We start from the raw sequence: 22,186 nt of genomic DNA, 5'->3' as shown, positions 1-22,186 counted from the left end.
GAGCAGAAAAAAGCAAAACAAACACATAAACACCCAATATCATAATGTGATAAGCTGCATATTCTGTTAATCAATAATACTTGCGAGTTCACTACCCTATTCCAGCCTTTGAAGCATGAAAAGAGCTGTGGTGGGGGTATGTAACACGGCAGAGGTGAGTCCCATGAGCATAATGAAAATCATGTGTACAGGCCTGACTATGTGAAATCTTGGAGCTACTCATAGTGATTCTTGTTATGGCGGTAGTCCAGGGTTGTGGCCTCTCAATGTAACGTCCCTACAAAAACATGGATTTTATAAACATCGACTGTTCGCTTCAAGAATTAGGAAGGAGTCAGTGGGTCTGATGAAAGTCACTTGCCGCTGGTCTGATTCCTCTTCCCACATGGCTTCTATTTGTGTCGATAAGGTGGTCTTTCCAGGGGTAGTTGTTTGCTCTGCAGCTACGTGCTGTGTAGCAGTTTCTTCTAACCGCTCTAGCCTGATCTGTACCGGGTTGATATTCTCTTCTGGGATATTAATTGGGGAGTCCTCCTTAGTCGCCAGATCGCCAGTGAATAATGCTGTATGCTCTCGATCATGGCTTGCAGGGTAGGGTGCAATGTGGTCTTCTGTAGGCATAGGTTGTCTTTGCAGGGAGTTACACTCTTCTCTCAATGAGCTCCACTCTTCTTTGAGAGTTTCTTGGAGGTTACAGGAGTGTGTGTCTAACTGAGCCTCCAGGTTCTATAGCATGGAAACAATTGCGGCCTCCATTTCGACTGCTAGGGTAAGCGGATGCGTTGTCCCTCAGTTCTGGGTTAGTGCTCCAGGAAACTAATCAGCATAAGTCCACTTTATGATGTGAGTAGAGCTATAATTCTACCCCGCAGCTTCAGCTTTAGTAGGATGAATAAAATAGAATACTGGAACTAGCAACTTTTTACCTGGACTAGCCGGGGCGGCGGGTTAGAAAGAGTTTGATATGGCTTGCAGCGTGCTCCTAAACATCCCGATCTAGAGCTCCGATCTGAGTGAGAATGGTATCTGACGATCCTGGGTCGGCTCCAGAATGAATGAAATGGGGGGGGGCATTTTTTTCACGAGGGGGCACACATTTACAAAGCATATATGAGAGTCAAAATAAGAGCAGACCTATATATTCTGCAGGAAAGTGTAGCTTCTGGCTGGCTTATCCCCCACTATTAACATTTGGAGAATATGTACTAAATCACTAGGTAAAAGAATGAAGTCCCCCTAGGAGCCGACCCTGTGACGATCCGTCATTAGCTTTTGAATCATAAATTGTATTCTAAAAGAGCTGATGGAGAGTTTATCCTCTGATATGTTGCGGATTAATTTAGTAACAGCTAGATTTAGAGTTTTGTTGGTAAAGACCCGCGTAGCTAACGCCGCTTTTTTTCCCAACGCACCCTTTAGACAACGCTGGTATTGAGAGTTGTCTGAAGGGCTGCGTTAGGCTCCAAAAAGGGTGCATTGAGCCTAATGTACCGCCACTTCAACCCTCAATACCAGCGTTGCTTACGGTAGCGGTAAGCAGCTAAAACGTGCTCGTGCACGATTCCCCCATAGGAAACAATGGGGCAGTTTGGGATGAAAAAAAACCTAACACCTGCAAAAAAGAAGCGTTCAGCTCCCAACGCAGCCCCATTGTTTCCTATGGGGAAACACTTTCTAAGTCTGCACCTAACACCCTAACATGAACCCCGAGTCTAAACACCCCTAATCTTACACTTATTAACCCCTAATCTGCCGCCCCCGCTATCGCTGACACCTGCATTATATTATTAACCCCTAATCTGCCGCTCCGTACACCGCCACAACCTACATTATCCCTATGTACCCCTAATCTGCTGCCCCTAACATCGCTGACCCCTATATTATATTTATTAACCCCTAATCTGCCCCCCCAACATCGCCGCTACCTTACCTACACTTATTAACCCCTAATCTGCTGACTGGATCTCGCCGCTACTCTAATAAATGTATTAACCCCTAAAGCTAAGTCTAACCCTAACACCCCCCTAAGTTAAATATAATTTTAATCTAACTAAATAAATTAAATCTTATTAACTAAAGTCTTCCTATTTAAAGCTAAATACTTACCTGTAAAATAAACCCTAATATAGCTAAAATATAATGAATAATTATATTGTAGCTATTTTAGGATTTATATTTATTTTACAGGCAACTTTGTATTTATTTAAACTAGGTACAATAGCTATTAAATAGTTATTTACTATTTAATAGCTACCTAGTTAAAATAATTACAAAATTACCTGTAAAATAGATCCTAACCTAAGTTACAATTAAACCTAACACTACACTATCAATAAATAAATTAAATCAATTAACTACAAGTACCTACAATTACCTACAATTAAATAAACTAAACTAAATTACAAAAAAACCCAAACACTAAATTACAAAAAATAAAAAAAGATTACAAGAATTTAAAGATAATTACACCTACTCTAAGCCCCCTAATAAAATAACAAAGCCCCCCAAAATAAAAAAAATTCCCTACCCTAATCTAAATTAAAAAAGTTAAAAGCTCTATTACCAGCCCTTAAAAGGGCTTTTTGCGGGGCATGCCCCAAAGAAATCAGCTCTTTTGCTGTAAAAAACCCCACAATACTACCCCCCAAAATTACAACCCACCACCCACATCCCTTTACTCTAACCCAAACCCCCCTTAAATAAACCTAACACTACCCCCCTGAAGATCTCCCTACTTTGAGTCGTGTTCACCCAGCCGGGCACCGATGGACCAAAAGAGGACATCCAGAGCAGCAGAAGTCTTCATCCTATCCGGGCAGAAGAGGACATCTGGACCGGTAGACATCTTCATCCAAGCGGCATCTTCTATCTTCATCCATCCGGAGCGGAGCCATCTTCTTCCAGCCGACGCGGATCCATCCTTCTTCCACAACGCCTACTCGCCGAATGAAGGTTCCTTTAAATGACGTCATCCAAGATGGCGTCCCTCGAATTCCGATTGGCTGATAGGATTCTATCAGCCAATCGGAATTAAGGTAGGAAAAATCTGATTGGCTGATTGAATCAGCCAATCAGATTCAAGTTCAATCGGATTGGCTGATCCAATCAGCCAATCAGATTGAGCTTGCATTCTATTGGCTGTTCCATAGAATGCAAGGTCAATTCTATTGGCTGATCCAATCAGCCAATCGGATTGAACTTCAATCCGATTGGCTGATTAAATCAACCAATTGGATTTTCCCTACCTTAATTACGATTGGCTGATAGAATCCTATCAGCCAATCAGAATTCGAGGGACGCCATCTTGGATGATGTCATTTAAAGGACCAGCCATTCGTCGGGAAGTCGTCGGCCCAGAAGGATGTTCCGCGCCGCAGGTCTTCAAGATGGAGCCGTTCCTCATCGGATGGATGAAGATAGAAGATGCCGCTTGGATGAAGATGTCTGCCAGTCCGGATGTCCTCTTCTGCCCGGATAGGATGAAGACTTCTGCCGGTCCGGATGTCCTCTTCTGCCCCATCGGATGACCACTGGTGCCCGGCTGGGTGAAGACGGCTCAAGGTAGGGTGATCTTCAATGGGGTAGTGTTAGGTTTTTTTAAGGGGGGATCGGGTGGGTTTTAGAGTAGGGGTGTGTGGGTGGTGGGTTGTAATGTTGGGGGGGGTATTGTATTTCTTTTTTTTACAGGTAAAAGAGCTGATTACTTTGGGGCAATGCCCTGCAAAAAGCCCTTTTAAGGACTGGTAAAAGAGCTGATTACTTTGGGGCCATGCCCCGTAAAAGGCCCTTTTAAGGGCTATTTGTAATTTAGTGTAGGGTAGGGAATTTTATTATTTTGGGGGGATTTTTTATTTTATTAGGGGGATTAGATTAGGTGTAATTAGTTTAAAATATTGTAATTTCTTTTTTATTTTCTGTAATTTTGTGGGGGGGTTTTCTTCGTAAATTTAGTTTATTTAATTTAATTGTATTTAATTGTAGGTAGTTTAGGTAATTAATTTAATTATAGAGTAGTGTTAGGTGTAATTGTAACCTAGGTTAGGGTTTATTTTACAGGTACTTTTGTATTTATTTTAGCTAGGTAGTTATTAAATAATTAATAACTATTTAATAACTATTGTGCCTAGTTAAAATAAATACAAACTTGCCTGTAAAATAAAAATAAATCCTAAAATAGCTACAATGTAACTATTAGATATATTGTAGCTATATTAGGGTTTATTTTATAGGCAAGTATTTAGTTTTAAATAGGAATAATTTATTTAATTATAGTAATTTCATTTAGATTTATTAAAAATAGATTTAAGTTAGGGGGGTGTTAGGGTTACGGTTAGACTTAGGTTTTGGGGTTAATACATTTAATATAGTAGCGGCGACATTGGGGGTGGCAGATTAGGGGTTAATAATTGTAGGTAGGTGACGGCGGCATTGGGGGCGGCAGATTAGGGGTTAATAACAAATTTTATAGTTATATTATTACACACGAACAATGGCACCACAAGGGCTTTTTCCCTGTTATTCAATAATTACAGACTACATAATATGTATTTGTGGAACAAGTATTACTTATATAGGGAATGGTGCTAATGCATAAGTGGATAAATTTCTAAAGACTAAGGAGAATCACACAAGGAGTGTGGATATCTCCTGGAAGTATGCACCTGAAAGCACTCTCAGCCTAGACTCTGTGGCTTTGTCAAAGGCCGGAGGGGCGAAACTAGTCAGGAGTCACAGCGAGCGTTTGGGCGCTCTCATTTTTTAAAAGCCTAGCACCTCAATGACAATCTAATACTTAGTATCTGCTATACGTAGTTAATTTGTTGTATAGTCTGGGTTGTGCCAGACTTAGCTAGAATTTTTGCTAACTGATATATAATTAGTCTTACTTATATCTGTGCAGGACAATAGAGAGTATAATTGAACCTACCGAGTCAGTAGCAATCTGAACTGACACGAGTATAGGTACCAACCAATTCAAATAGAACCATACTATCCAGTATAATAACTGGTTACAAGTTTACAGCGCGAATTGAATGTAACTGAACTGTGATACAAAATAGAAACACAACACCAATGCTGCTGCTTTGCAACTAACACGAGATACCACAAGGGATATTTATGCAGCGCTAAGAGATAAGAAAATATTGTAACCTACATTAACTATATAGTGATACTGTTTAGTGCTGTTATGTTAATGCTGTATATATCAGTAGTCAAGCAGTGACCGGAACATTAGCTAGACTGAGAGCACTCCCATATTACTTATAAAGTGAATGATAACAGAACAAAACAGTAATAACATAACAATAAGGATTTGCACTGAGTAATCGGTTGGGGAATGTATTGAACTTAGAAATCAGAAAACAATTATACATATGTGGTCAATATAATACATAACTCTAGTGTTGCACACAAAACGTTACAACTACTATTTAGAGTACAGAGTCTAAATAGTATATATCTGGATACAAGCAACACTGAATATAGTTTTTTCAAAAAACATCCACATGTTGTACCATTAAACAGTGAGGATAGTTGGCCTCACTGAGAGAAATCAATCAGTTATTGTCCTCTCAGAAAATATTCATACAAACAGACACAATTCTGGCTTACACCACATGATCCAGAGTTATTAGGGTAACCAAATATCCTTACACAGGGTGGTAGTCATATTATGACTGTACACATACATTATTTGGACCCAAAAGCAGCAGTATAGCAGAACAATGATAACTCTATTAAGGAGAATATAATTATATATATTAGGCCTTTGATCCAATAAGTCCTCCTACAGAGTGAACCACTTAATAGATGTCTTGGAGGTGCTAGTGTCGTTTTTAATTTGTGTGTTACCCTTATTTTAAGAGCAATTCATAATAAAAGTTATATTTTAATTTTACCCGTTCTGGAATTACTGCCACAGAGTCTAGGCTGAGAGTGCTTTCAGGTGCATACTTCCAGGAGATATCCACACTCCTTGTGTGATTCTCCTTAGTCTTTAGAAACAAATTTTATAGTGTTTGCGAGGCGGGAGTGCAGCGGTTTAGGGGTTAATACATTTATTATAGTGGTGGCGATGTCCGGTCAGCAGATTAGGGGTTAATAATTGTAGTTAGGTGGCGGCAACGTTGGGGGCAGCAGATTAGGGGTTAATAACTATAATGTAAGTGTCGGCGATGTTAGGGGGAGCAGATTAGGGTTTCATAGGTATAATGTAGGTGGCGGCAGTGTCCGGAGCGGCAGATTAGTGGTAAATAATATAATGCAGGTGGCGAGGATGTCGGGGGCGGCAGATTAGGGGTTAATAAGTGTAAGGTTAGGGGTGTTTAGACTCGGGGTTCATGTTAGGGTGTTAGGTGTAGACTTAGAAAGTATTTTCCCATAGGAAACAATGGGGCTGCGTTAGGAGCTGAACGCGTTTTTTTTCAGCCGTCTCAGCCCCATTGTTTCCTATGGGGAGATCGTGCACGAGCACGCTACCGTAAGCAACGCTGGTATTACAGTGAGAAGTGGCGCTAAATTTGCTCAACGCTCACTTTTCTGAGGCTAACGCGGCCATTCAGAAAACTTGTAATGCCAGCGTTGTTTAAAGTGAGCGCTGGAAAAAAAAGGCTCGTTAGCAACGCAAGTTTTTACCGACAAAACTCGTAATCTAGCCGAATGGTTTTAATCTAATCTTACTGACTAATTATTTAAATCTTGATTTTAAACAATTTAATTAAGATCAAATTCAACCTGAGGCTAAATATAAACAATTATTACAGTAATCTGTTCCATCTATAAAAAAAAGGGAATTTGTACTGTAAAGTTTTTTATGGACTTTTTATATGTTTAAGTGTCCTATCACACAGACGAATAATAGAAACTGCCCCCTTTAGCCATTGAGCTGCTTTTCTACAGATGCATTTTGGGGAAAAAGAAAAACAAGCACTTCCTGTTAGTTTTCATTTTACCTTTTTCATGCAAAAATATTTTAACTTGTTAAAAATAGTGCGTGTTTATATGCATCATTTTTAAGTAGTTACCTTTTGTGGCTGTTCAGTGTTCAGTAGCTCACTTAAAATATTTTTGGCTTAGTAGCTCTATTAGATAATATAGATTGTCACAAGTTGGGAGTATGCCCCTTACCCCTCCTGCAGCTTTCCCCTTCTGCTTCTGCCCTGCTCTGCCCACAACATGCCCAACTCTGCTTAAGCCTACTCTGGGTGTCACTGTCTACACCATGGCCCCTTCCCTTATGCTGGGGCCATACCAAAACACACTGGTCGGCCATTGTTGAAAAATCCCCCTCACCTACCTATCCCAGAAAATCTGTGGGGAATATTGGGAGGTAGCTGCAGTATTTACTCCAGGTTGCTATTTCCTCCTGTGGGAGGGTAAAAAAAATACAGTTTTAAGAGGAAATTACAGGAATTGATAGCAAATAATAATAATAAAAAAGTACATTACAGTGTTTTTCTTATAACTAATTAAACACGTCATGGAATATGCATGCTTGTGGTTAAAGGGACAGTGTACCCTCAATTTTTCTCCTCTTTAATTTGTTCCCAATGATCCATTTTACGTGTTGGAACATATTACATTGTATATAAATAGCTCATTTACCTTTATATCAGCTGATTTTGCATGTGGTATTCATACCTGAACTAAAATATTCTATACTAAAATGTTCTAGGCTATAGAAAAGCTGTGTAAACATAGCCAGTAGAAGATGACACTTCTTTTGGGGGTTATGAAAGATAAGTAATAAAATTTTATTTTTTCAATTAGCTCTAAGTATTGTGCTACGCTATACAGATACAGATAATATAAGGAAACGTGTGTGTACAAATAAATGATAAAATAAGGATATCCAATTTCCCTGCAAGCTCAACCCATTTTGATGTGTTGTGGTTTCAAAGAACAAAAATAGCTATTTGATCTACAAAAATAATAATAAATAAGCAATTTGTCATGCATGTTATACAGCTGGTATAACACAAATTTGCATTACACTCACTGATCTTTTAATGTCTATTTAAATGGGATTTGTTAGTGATATTTGAGGTCTGTAGATGAGAAACACTGTTTTATGCTTTAGTTGAGTTCCTATCCTTTTGTGGTATTGCATTTCTTATACAAAATGGCAAGTGTTTATGTTGGATTTATATAAACATAATGGGCACACAATAAACATAATATGAATATTTCTTGTTTTTCTTTGCAGCTTTTCAGATGGCCGCACTATGGGAAATTGGTAGCAGATGAGATTCTGGCTGTCAAGGTTTACAACTGCAGCAAGGTTTTTAGCAACAGGTAAACTCATAATCCCAGTCACATTTAGAATTATCCTATGGATTTACAGCACAGGGGAAGCATTTAGCAGCTTAGCAACCAATTAAATGGTGATTATCAAGCTAAAAATAGCCATGATACGTATTTAGTGTTTTTTCCACCCTAGGCATAATCATTTTAATATCCATAAGTATTAAGTGGTTTTTTTTCTACCATGGGCAAAATCATTTTAAATGTTTTATTAAAAGAATGTAAACTCAGAGGTTGACAAAACTGTTTGATATAATAAGAGCCATCAGTAATAGGGGGCTTGTAATTTGCATAAGTAGTAATATAAAAAAAAATGTTTATGCATAGAAATAAATCTACTTTAATATACAAAATGATTTGTCTCTTGTAAAAACTGAAATAAATTGTGACTAGTAATCATCTATTGTGCATGTTCAAATGATCTGATTTTAGAAAATCAAGTAATTCTGTGTATTAAAGCAAATAAAAATAAAATATAGTTCTTTTATGGTTATCTAACTGCTTATTAATCGGTATTTTAATGGGGGTTTTTTTAAAGCGAAAAGAACTGCACAGAATTGACAAAGGTAAAGTGTTGTATTTGTTTGCCTGGGTAAACTCTCATAAACATATTAGATTTTCATTTTTAAATAGATTTAAAATAGAATGTTTTATTATAAATGTGTGCATATATATATATAAATCTGCAGATACTATATGTCCGAAAGTATTGGTACCCTTCCACTTTTTAAAAATAATTCACAATTTCCTCTGAACTAAGTACAAATTGACAAAAGTATTTGGTATTAACCATTCTTTCTTTCAAATGTAATAGAACAGAAACAACTTCACTTGTTTTTATATATATACAGTCATGGCCAAAAATATTGGTACCCCTGCATATCTGTCAGATAATGCACCACTTTGCCCAGAAAATTGTTGCAATTACAAATGATTAGGCATTCTCATGTTTATTTCTTTTGTTTGTATTGTATGACACAAAAAAAGTGGAGAAAAAAAGGCTAATCTGACACATTCCTTGCAAATCTCCACAGACAGACTGGACAAAATTATTGGCATCCTCAATTTAATATTTATTAGCACACCCCTTGGAAAAAAATAACTGAAATAAATTGCTTCCTGTAACCATCAATGAGTTTCTTACACCTCTCTACTGGAATTTTGGACCACTCTTCTTTCGCCAACTGCTCCAGGTCTCTCAGATTGGAAGGGTTCCTTTTCCCAACTGCTGTTTTGAGATCTCTCCACAGGTGTTCTATGGGATTGAGAGATGGACTCATTACTGGCCAGTTCAGTACTCTCCAGCAATTTGTCTTAAATGATTTCTGGGTGCTTTTTGACGTGTGCTTTGGGTCATTGTCCTGCTGTAAGACCCATGACCTCTGACAAAGACCCAACTTTCTGACACTGAGCCCTACATTGCACCACAGAATTCTGTGGTATTCTTCAGATTTCATAATGCCATGCACACAGTCAAGACATCCAGTGCCGGAATCAGCAAAGCAACCCAAAAACAACAGTGAACTTCCACCATGTTTGACTGTAGGGACTGTATTCATTTCTTTAAAGCCTCATTTCTTTTTCTGAAAACAGTAGAATGATGGGCTTTACCAAAAAGCTGTAATTTTGTTTCATCTGTCCACAGCACATTCTCCCAAAAGGATTTTGGCTTTGTCAGGTAAGTTTTGGCAAACTCTTCCTGGGTCTCCTACCATAGCATCCCTTTTCATTCAGATGGTGCTGTATAGTGCGAGCTGACACATTTGTACTCTGTGCCTGAAGGTCAGCTTGAATTTGTTTGGAAGTTGATCGAGGTTCTTTATCCACCATTTGAACAATCCTTCGTTGCAATCTTTGATAAAAAAATTCTTTCTTCCATGTACAGAGATTAGCTACAGTGCAATGGGCTGTAAACTTCTTGACAATGTTGCGCGCAGTGGACAAATGAACATTAAGATCTCTGGAGATGGATTTTTAACCTTGAGATTGTCCATGCTTTTCCACAATTTTTGTTCTCAAATCCTCAGACAATTCTTTGCTGCTCTTTCTCTTCTACATGCTCAGTGTGGCCCACAGAGACACACAACAGAAAGGTTGAGTCAAATTTTCACCATTTTAACTGGTTGCTGGTGTGCTTTCTATATTGTCAGCATCTGTTAATTGATACAGGTTAATTTAATTATAAATTACAGGAGCATCACAAACTTGGAATGCAATTATTTCTTACAATTTTGAGAAGGTGCCAATAATTGTGTCCAGTCCATTTTTGGATTTTTTTGTGGAATGTGTCAGATTTGGCTTTTTTTTCTCTCCACTTTTTTGTGTCCTACCAAGACAAACAAAATAAATAAACATGAGACTACCTAAACATTTGTAATTGCAACAATTTTCTGGGAGAAGTGGTGCATTATCTGAAATGCAGGGGTGCCAATATTTTTGGCCATGACTGTATATATATATATATATATATATATATATATATATATATAATTCTTTTATTTAGGTTGAGAAAATACAATTACAAATAACATTTGCTTCAACAGATCAAATAAATCACAGTATCATGATGTGACATTGTTAACAAGACATCAAAATGCAAAGATACATAACAAACAGCAAATGCAATATAACATAAACCTCTTTTTGTTGTATAAGTGACATATCTTCCTCTCCATGAGGTCACCTGTGGGTTTCCTCACAAACATGCACTTCTACTTAGGAGTATATATTATAAATACAAATAAATTATAAACGTCTGGAACCTATAATCATTTATACAAAGTCCTGGCTTGTGCGAGAGATACCATCTATCCACCATAGGGGAGGATTTGAGATAAAAAAACATTTTATAAAAGCCTCCTACTAACTGCTTGTAGAACATCAACATCGCTGTCTTTATGTTCCAATTTTTCATAGATGATTCTGTCTTTTTATATTTTTGAACCATGTATTTTTGAATAATTTGTATATATTTTTTTTCTATTCTTCCATTTAGATTTTCAAATTCCCTTATAATTCAATGGCCAGATCTTTCTTTTACTATCATTTTTTTTTTTTTACTTTATAATATGTGCAACATCCTTGCTTCAGATGCATTCTGTGCTCCTGTCTTCGGAAAAACCGGCACAGGGCTTTTCTAAAACCTAAAACTTTTTTTTGTTTGCACCTAAATAATAAGCTGCACTAATAACTGGACCCTTACTGCTAATACACAAGTACATCTGACACAAGTTCTTCTGTTTAGGTTACTGGGCGTCTTGATAATCAGCCTTCAACATCTTCCAGACAGTGGACGACTGATACTCACGGAAGCTTTGGTGGACAAAAACTACAGTGTCACCGGGGTAAGCTGTACAATAATTGCACAGGCACAAACTGGTGTAGCCGTGTAGACCTTATTTCACTTCCCATCTTGATGCTAAGACGTCTTGGTATGTTCTGATTTCTGAAGGGAAATACTGTAAAATGAAAAACTGTTCTCAAATTTGAGACTTTATACTATATGTTTTTCCTAAATATTTGTTTTTCTTCCATGAGAGCAAGAAAAGCAAACAAAAATCCCCCAACCAAACAAAAAAAACCCAAACAGAAGTAAATTATGACCAGTGATCAGATTATATGTTATGGCTGTTAAACAGATTATAAGCATTTGCAAGATTTGAACACTTAAAAAAATCAAGTGTTTAAAAAATGCAAGATTTAAAGGGACAGTAAAGTCATAATTCGACATTCATGATTTAGACAGAACATACATTAACCCCTTAACGACCGCAACATACCCTGCACGTCGCTGGTCATTAAGGGATTGTGTCCCTATAATAGCACGGGTCTTGCCGTGAGCGGCAAGACCGCGCTATTAGTCCCTCCCTCCACCTGGATGGCTTGCTAAAATAGCATGGTCTCGCCACTGCCGGCGAGACCACACTATTCAAAATAGCACCCGATAGAAAACCAGCAACGTACAGGGTACGTCTCTGGTCATTAAGGTGTTTAACTATTAAATAGAGAATACAATTTTAAACAACTTTCCAATTTACTTCTGTTATTCAATTTGCTTCCTTCTTTTGTTATCCTTTGCTGAAAGGTTTATCTAGGTAAGCTCAGGAGCAGCAAAGAACCTAGGTTCTAGGTGCTGATTGGTGGCTGCATATATATATATAGATTGTCTTTGGCTCACCCATGTGTTCAGTTAGAAACCAGTAACGCATTGCAGCTCCTTCAACAAAAGACACCAGGGGAATGAAGTAAATTTGATAATAGAAGTAAATTGGAAAGTTGTTTAAAATTGTATGTTCTACCTGAATCATGAAAGAAAAAATTTGGGTTTTCTGTCCCTTTAAGTTTATAAGTATAACCCCTTAACGACCGAGGACGTGCAGGGTACGTCCTCAAAAAAAAGGCAGTTAATGCCTGAGAACGTACCCTGCACGCCCTCGGTTTGGAAAGCAGCTGGAAGCGATCCTGCTCGCTTCCAGCTGCTTTCCGGTTATTGCAGTGATGCCTCGATATGGAGGCATCCTGCAATAACTTTTTTAAGCCATCCGGTGCAGAGAGAGCCACTCTGTGGCCCTCTCTGCACCGGAGATCGGTGGTTCCCTGCGTTGGTGGGTGGGAGCCGGACCGGGAGGCGGGTGGCGGCCATCGATGGCCCTGGTTATGTGCAGGGGGGGCGGGATCGTGGGCGGGGATGAGCGGGGGCGCGCACGGGCGCGCGCGCGCGTGCACGGGAGGGCGGGGGCGGGCGCGTGCACGGGGAGGGAGCGGGTGGGAACCGCTACACTACAGAAAATGTGTTAGTAAAAATGTTTAAATGCCCTAATATTTAAAAAAAAAAAAAAAAGATTAGCAAGGTGGTGGGGGTTTGTCTGTGTGGGGGGGGGGAAGCTACACTACAGAAAAAAGACAAATAAATATAAAAAAGCCCTTTTTTTTTGCAAACTGGGTACTGGCAGACAGCTGCCAGTACCCAAGATGGCCCCCAATGAGGCAGAGGGGATGGTCAGAGAGCGGTTTTGGGGGGGATCAGGGAGGTTGGGGGCTAAGGGGGGGATCCTACACCCTAGCATATGTAAATATGCTAAAAAAAAATTATTTATTTTTTAAAAAACCCTTTTATTTTAGTACTGGCAGAAAGTCTGCCAGTACTTAAGATGGCGGGGACAATTGTGGGGTGGGGGAGGGAAGGGAGCTGTTTGGGAGGGATCAGGGGGTGGGATGTGTCAGGTGGGAGGCTGATCTCTACACTAAAGCTAAAATTAACCCTGCAAGCTCCCTACAAACTCCCTAATTAACCCCTTCACTGCTAGCCAGAATACACGTGTGAGGCGCAGCAGGATTTAGCGGCCTTCTAATTACCAGAAAGCAACGCCAAAGTCATATATGTCTGCTATTTCTGAACAAAGGGGATCCCAGACAAGTATTTACAACCATTTGTGCCATAATTGCACAAGCTGTTTGTAAATTATTTCAGTGAGAAACCTAAAATTGTGAAAAATTTAACTTTTTTTTCAATTTGATCGCATTTGGCGGTGAAATGGTGGCATGAAATATACCAAAATGTGCCTAGATCAATACTTGGGGTTGTCTACTATACTACACTAAAGCTAAAATTAACCCTACAAGCTCCCTAAAAGCTCCCTAATTAACCCCTTAACTGCTGGGCATAATACACTTGTGGTGCGCAGTGGCATTTAGCGGCCTTCTAATTACCAAAAAGCAACGCCAAAGCCATATATGTCTGCTATTTCTGAACAAAGGGGATCCCAGAGAAGAATTTACAACCATTTATGCAATAATTGCACAAGTTGTTTGTAAATAATTTCAGTGAGAAACCAAAAGTTTGTGAAAAAATTTGTGAAAAAGTGAACGATTTTTTGTATTTGATCGCATTTGGCGGTGAAATGGTGGTATGAAATATACCAAAATTGTCCTAGATCAATACTTTGGGATGTCTACTAAAAAAAAATATATACATGTCAAGGTATATTCAGGGATTCCTGAAAGATATTAGTGTTCTAATGTAACTAGCGCTAATTTTGGAAAAAAGTGGTTTGGAAATAGCAAAGTGCTACTTGTATTTATGGCCCTATAACTTGCACAAAAAGCAAAGAACATGTAAACATTGGGTATTTCTAAACTCAGGACAAAATTTTGAAACTATTTAGCATGGGTGTTTTTTGGTGGTTGTAGATATGTAACAGATTTTGGGGGTCAAAGTTAGAAAAAGTGTGTTTTTTTCAATTTTTCCTCATATTTTATATTTTTTTTTATAGTAAATTATAAGATATGATGAAAATAATGGTATCTTTAGAAAGTCCATTTAGTGGCGAGAAAAACGGTATATAATATGTGTGGGTACAGTAAATGAGTAAGAGGAAAATTACAGCTAAACACAAACACCGCAAAAATGTAAAAATAGCCTTGGTCCCAAACGGACAGAAAATGGAAAAGTGCTGTGGTCATTAAGGGGTTAATTGAAAAATAATAGTTTCATGAAAATGTATTTATTCTTATGCTGTGGCACAGAACATATTTACATAAAATTAATTTAATAAAGTTTTCTTGCTTAAAGGGACAGTATACTCCAGAATGTATATTGTTTAAAAATATAGATAATCCCTTTATTACCCATTCCTCGATTTTGCATAACCAACATTGTTATATTGAAGGGACAGTGTAGTCAAAATGTAACTTTCATGATTCAGATAGGGCATGCCATTTTAAACAACTTTTCAATTTACTTTATTATCAATAGACTTTCCCTTTAATTAAATATTACTCGCGTTAACTTGCACTCATATTACAAGTTGAAAGTAAACACGACTGCACAAGCCCATACTATGGGCGCGAGCCGATATACGGAGTAGGTTTCGGCGCGTGGAAACTTGCGCCGCCCGTAATTTCACCTCGCACATCGGGGTATTACATATATTTCCTAAGTGCCGTAAGTCGGATAAACTAGCGATGTCCAGAAATAAGCGTAAATACAAATTTCTGGAGTCGCCAGTGACTTCTGGCACTTTAGAAACTGCCGGCGCCTAAGAAAAGAAACAAAAATTTTAAATCTCCTGTAACTGTCTAACTCGCCTCCCAAAAATAAGCCCGACACGTATACCCCTATATTCGCAATCCCCCCTCTCACTCCTAATAGTAAATGTATTAACCCCTAGACTGACAACCCCCCACAACGCAATAAGCCTAATTATTAACCCCTAAACCGCCATAGCCCACACCGCAATAAACCTATTCTAGTATTAACCCCTAAACCACCATAGCCCACATAGCCTATTAAATCTATTAACCCCTTATCTGCCGCCGCCAACGTCGCCGCCACTATAATAAAGTTATTAACCCCTAAACCTAAGTCTAACCCTAACACCCCCTAACTTAATTATTATTTAAATAAATCTAAATAATATTACTATTATTAACTATTTCTATTTAAAACTAAATACTTACCTATAAAATAATATTACTATTATTAACTATTTCTATTTAAAACTAAATACTTACCTATAAAATAAACCCTAAGATAGCTACAATATAACTAATAGTTACATTGTAGCTATTTTAGGATTTATTTTTATTTTACAGGCAACTTTGTATTTATTTTAACTAGGTACAAAAGCTATTAAATAGTTAATAACTATTTAATAGCTACCTAGTTAAAATAATTACAAATTTACCTGTAAAATAAAACCTAACCTAAGTTACAATTACACCTAACACTACACTATCATTAAATTAATTAAATAAATTAACTACAATTACCTAAAATTAAATACAATTAAATTAAATAAACTATAGTACAAAAAAACCCGCTTAATTACAGAAAATATTTTTTTTTACAAGAAGTGTAAACTAATTACACCTAATCTAAGCCCCCTAATAAAATAAAAAAGCCCCCCAAAATAATAAAATGCCCTACCCTATACTAAATTACAAACAGCCCTTAAAAGGTAAAAAAAATAAAAGTAATCAGCTCTTTTACCTGTAAAAAAAGAAATACACCCCCCCAACATTACAACCCACCACCCACACACCCCTACTCTAAAACCCACCCAATCCCCCCTTAATAAAACCTAACACTACTCCCTTGAAGATCACCCTACCTTGAGCCGTCTTCACAACTGGTCATCCGATCCAGGTAGAAGTCTTCATCCAATCGGGGCAGAAGAGGACATCCAGACCGGCAGAATTCTTCATCCAAGCGGCATCTTCAATCTTCTTCCATTCGACGAGGAGCGGCTCTATCTTGAAGACATCCGTCACGGAGCATCCTTCCAGCACGACGACTACTCGACGAATGACGGTTCCTTTAAATGACGTCATCCAAGATAGGATTCTATCAGCCAATCGGAATTAAGGTAGGAAAAATCAGATTGGCTGATTTAATCAGCCAATTGGATTGAAGTTCAATCCGATTGGCTGATTGGATCAGCCAATAGGATTGACCTCACATTCTATTGGCTGATCCAATCGGATTGAACTTCAATCCGATTGGCTGATTAAATCAGCCAATCGGATTTTTCCTACCTTAATTCCGATTGGCTGATAGAATCCTATCAGCCAATCGGAATTCGAGGGACGTCATCTTGGATGACGTCATTTAAAGGAACCGTCATTCGTCGAGTAGTCATCATGCTGGAAGGATGCTCCGCGTCGGATGTCTTCAAGATGGAGCTGCTCCTCGTCGGATGGAAGAAGATAGAAGATGCCGCTTGGATGAAGACTTCTGCCGGTCCGGATGTCCACTTCTGCCCGGATAGGAAGAAGACTTCTGCCGGTCTGAATGTCCTCTTCTGCCCCGATCGGATGAAGACTTCTGCCTGGATCGGATGACCACTTGTGCCCGGCTGGGTGAAGACGGCTCAAGGTAGGGTGATCTTCAAGGGGGTAGTGTTAGGTTTTATTAAGGGGGGATTGGGTGGGTTTTAGAGTAGGGGTGTGGGGGTGGTGGGTTGTAATGTTGGGGTGGGGTGTATTTCTTTTTTTACAGGTAAAAGAGCTGATTACTTTGGGGCAATGCCCCGCAAAAAGCCCTTTTAAGGGCTATTTTTAATTTAGTATAGGGTAGGGAATTTTGTTATTTTGGGAGGCTTTTTTATTTTATTAGGGGGCTTAGATTAGGTGTAATTAGTTTAAACTTCTTGTAAAAATTTTTTATTTTCTGTAATTTAGTGGGGGTTTTTGTACTATAGTTTATTTTATTTAATTGTATTTAATTTTAGCTAATTGTAGTTAATTTATTTAATTAATTGAATGATAGTGTAGTGTTAGGTGTAATTGTAACTTAGGTAAAGTTTTATTTTACAGGTATATTTGTAATTATTTTAACTAGGTAGCTATTAAATAGTTATTAACTGTTTAATAGCTATTGTACCTAGTTGAAATAAATACAAAGTTGCCTGTAAAATAAAAATAAATCCTAAAATAGCTACAATGTAATTATTAATTATATTGTAGCTATCTTAGGGTTTATTTTATAGGTAAGTATTTAGTTTTAAATAGGAATAATTTAATTAATAATAGTAATATTATTTAGATTTATTTAAATAATAATTAAGTTAGGGGGTGTTAGGGTTAGGTTTAGGGGTTAATAACTTTATTATAGTGGCAGCGACGTTGGCGGCGGCAGATTAGGGGTTAATACATTTAATAGGCTATGTGGGCTACGGCGGTTTAGGGGTTAATACTAGGATAGGTTTATTGCGGTGTGGGCTATGGCGGTTTAGGGGTTAATACAGTTTATTAGTTATTGCGGTGGGGGATTGCGGTTGACAGGTAGATAGACATTGCGCATGCGTTAGGTGTTAGTTTATTTTTGCAGGCATTTTAGGGAGTTACGGTGCTCCCAACCTCAGCGCAAGGGCTGCTACGGCTGCTTTTTATGGCAAGGTGAAAATGGAGTAAGATTTCTCAATTTTCGCCACGTAAGGCTTTACGCTGGATATTGGATACCGATTTACGACGCGGTCCCATGTTAGTTTATGGGAGTAAAAATTGCGAGCGACGGGTGAAATATATGTAATACCAAAAACGCGCAAAAAACGGCATCGCTGGCTTTTGCGGGCGACGCTGCATATGTAATGGGGCCCTATGTTTGTGCTCGTTGGGTTAACCCAACTTAAGATTTTACGTAAATTGCTAGGGCTAAAAAAAAGTTGCACCAAAGGCAACATAAATACATTAAAATTAACAGTTACACTCAGATATACACTATATAATAAAAATGATTCATATGAATATTAAAAAAGGGATAAAAAGTATATGGAATATGACAAGGTGTTTAAATGGGCTATAATGTTTATATATATATTTTACAAAAAATGTAAATATATTTAAAAGCAAATAGAACATTTTCTTCTATGTGAAGAACATTGGAATGTAAAATATTCATAACTACCTCCGGGTTAGCTCTGTAGATTTAACATGGTTTCTGGTTAGCGTGCGGACGATAAGTGTTAGGATTTTTCTCCAGTTTGCACTCTCCTTTGAAGGCTATGGGGAGAAGAATTTAGCGCGGGAGCAATATCTGAAGTCCTGAAGTTATCGTGCGTCGGCTTCTGCTCGCATGCAAACATTTAACTTTCAATTTGTAATATTCATGCAAATTCACACGCGTTAAAAGTTTACTTCAGGCAGTGTTTGCACACAAGCGAAAGCAATAAATAGCAACCTACTTGTAATCTGGCCCTTTATATATTATACAATATAAGGACCATTAGATACAGTAGAATTACATAATCAACAAGTGCATAATAAAGAGACAATGCAATAGGATATTTTTAAATGTGCAGTAGATTTTTTTTTCTGACAAATTTCAAAATTTACTTCAGTTTCCGAGCCCCCTGTATCAGCCATCAGCCAATCACAGACTCACATACGTATACACTGTGAACTTTTAGACATGTTCAGTAGGAGCTGGGGCGTCAGAAAATGTGCATAAATAATGACTGTGCACAATTTGATAATGTAATTAAATTGGAAAGACTCTTTAAACTGCATGCTCTATTCGAATCATGAAATTTACTTTTTTTTACTTTAGTGTTCCTTTAAATGGACATTCCAGTCAAAATAGAAATGCACATAGATTTATTGCATTTTTTAATAGAAACATATTTTCAATATACTGTACATGTATTTGCAAAAATGCTTCTATTAAGAGTTATTACTGTTTTAGTGTGAACATTTTTCTCTGCATGTGCATGTGAAGCATAGCTAGATATTTTCACTGCACCCATATTTTAAATAATGCAGCTGCTTAGATAATCAGTGGGGCTTGTATCATGTCAGCAATTAACAAATTGGGTCATTACCAGATGTTACAAGCACCTTAAGCTCTCTGAACAAGTGTTGTGTTTAAAATGCTTGTGCACGGTGCATACTTAAAGGGACACTGAACCCAATTTTTTTATTTAAAATTGCGAGCGACGGGTGAAATATATGTAATACCAAAAACGCGCAAAAACTGGCGGCGACGGCTTTTGCGGGCGACGCTGCATATGTAATGGGGCCCTATGTTTGTGCTCGTTGGGTTAACCCAACGAATAGAAATGCACATAGATTTATTGCATTTTTTAATAGAAACATATTTTCAATATACTGTACATGTATTTGCAAAAATGCTTCTATTAAGAGTTATTACTGTTTTAGTGTGAACATTTTTCTCTGCATGTGCATGTGAAGCATAGCTAGATATTTTCACTGCACCCATATTTTAAATAATGCAGCTGCTTAGATAATCAGTGGGGCTTGTATCATGTCAGCAATTAACAAATTGGGTCATTACCAGATGTTACAAGCACCTTAAGCTCTCCGAACAAGTGTTGTGTTTAAAATGCTTGTGCACGGTGCATACTTAAAGAGACACTGAATCCAATTTTTTTATTTCGGGATTCAGATAGAGCATGACATTTTAAGCAACTTTCTAATGTACTCCTATTATCAAATGTTCTTCATTCTCTTGGTATCTTTATTTGAAATGCAAGAATGTAAGTTTAGATGCCGGCCCATTTTTGGTGAACAACCTGGGTTATCCTTGCTGATTGGTGGATAAATTCATCCACCAATAAAAAAGTGCTATCCAGAGGTCTGAACCCAAAAAAAACTTAGATTACTTATTTTTCAAATAAAGATAGCAAGAGAACGAATAAAAATTGATAATAGGAGTAAATTAGAAAGTTGCTTAAAATGGCATGTGCTATCTGAATCACAAAAGAAACATTTTGGGTTCAGTGTCCCTTTAAATACACTTTTGAAACAGTCAGCTATAGTTTTTATTGGCAGCCTTTTTGCTAATGCATGTATATTACCAAATTGCTTCTGTTCAATACTAAAATTCACCCATGTGGTTTCCCATTTTTTGCTGGAATATCCCTTTAAGGCAAATCATACATAGCTTAGATTCAGTTACAATTTGTATGCAATCTCTGTTTACTGCTGTATATAACAATGTGTACTGAATCAGTGAAATTACGGAAGCAATTCTCAGCCAAGTACAGGAGTAACCCGCAAATTCCCTTAGGCCATGAAATCTCTCTCTAACTGCTGGCTGACGTCAGTGTGTGTAGTTTACTTAAAGTGAAGGTCAGGACGGTTGCTAAACCTGTTTAATTCTGGTTAATAGCTCTCACTCCTATCTTGCCTAAAAGTCACTCTCTGTTTTGTGTTTAGGATTTGTACTACTTCCAAGGCAGCCTCAATCTATCTCCAGCTACAGCATATAGGAACCTGTTTTCTTTCAAACAGGTGGTGAGAGTCCATGATCCATTACCACTTGGAATTACTCTCCTCTTCCACTAGAAGGAGGCAAAGATTCCCAAACCCCAAGAGCTCTTTAAAACCCCTCCCACCTCACATGTTCCTCAGTCTTTACTTTGCCTCCGCTTGAGGTGGTCGAAGAATGTGCATTTGATTCTTCAGAGAGAGGGGTTCTCTGTTTATGTTAAGGCCCGAGTTCCCCTCAGAGTACAGTGCTTGTCAGAGGGGGAGGAATGTATATGGGGTATGGTTTGTGGCTCCTTTTTCACCTCATGGGAATTCTGTCACAGACCCTCATAATTGGTCGCAGGGACTTGTCTTTTGCCTCCTTCTATGGATCCACAATATACTCCTATTTCATAACTTCTGCTGATATTTTCACTACTGGTTTGGTCATCTAACGGTTGTTTGCTGGTGGAGTGTCTATTGATAAATATTTTTGAACATTTAGACACTCTATAGCCTTATTATTGGCACTCATAGTGTGTGTATGTATATATATATATATATATATATATATATATATATACAGTATATTCCCCTTGCTGTTTGCGCGTGTTGTTTTTCTTTTTTGGCGCCCTTAATTTAAATTTCATGCATCGGGTTAGCACATGTCGGGTTTAACGCCTGTCGGCTAGATTACACATATCAGGCTAGCGCACATAGGCCCTTGTGCACATCGGGTTTGGTGCGCTTAATTCCCTTATAACTGTCAGTTTTTTTCATGTGCATTATCTCAGTCAGCTGTGGGTTTCCTAGCATTCAGATGTGAAGTTATATGGCCTCTGCTTTGTTTTACCAGAACGTTTTTGAAAGCTACTTTAGGAGGGTGTAAGTTACCATTCCTCAACGATCTGATTCAGTCCTTAAATTTACCCTAGAAGCTGAGTCTCCTGAACACCTTCCTACCATAATTACCATAAACATTAAGATGTTTTTCCTCCAGTTTATTTATGTGACTCGTGTTTGCATATGTTATTGGAATCAGACCAATACTTCTTGTATAGGTATTACTGCTCCTTCTGTTTGCTTATTACAGAAGAATGCTACTGATGTTTCACCCACTGTGAAAAATGTAATTAAAGCTGTTGTTTCTGGCTGCTCTCCTGCCTTCAAATAA

General features: G+C 37.9%; 1 protein-coding gene across 1 annotated transcript in view; it reads left to right on the top strand.

Annotated features, from left to right (window-relative positions):
• Positions 1 to 22,186, top strand: part of LOC128663152 (fer-1-like protein 4) — a 284,642-nt gene that overhangs the window by 50,301 nt on the left and 212,155 nt on the right. Inside the window, exons 3-4 of the mRNA XM_053717349.1 lie at positions 8,207 to 8,295; positions 11,549 to 11,648. Coding sequence (XP_053573324.1) covers positions 8,207 to 8,295; positions 11,549 to 11,648 — 189 coding nt within the window. The remainder of the gene's footprint in view (positions 1 to 8,206; positions 8,296 to 11,548; positions 11,649 to 22,186) is intronic.

Source organism: Bombina bombina, chromosome 1, assembly GCF_027579735.1.
Source record: "Bombina bombina isolate aBomBom1 chromosome 1, aBomBom1.pri, whole genome shotgun sequence".
NCBI lineage: Eukaryota > Metazoa > Chordata > Amphibia > Anura > Bombinatoridae > Bombina > Bombina bombina.
Note: the sequence above shows the minus strand (reverse complement) of the source record. Positions and strands in the feature narration are given on the sequence as shown.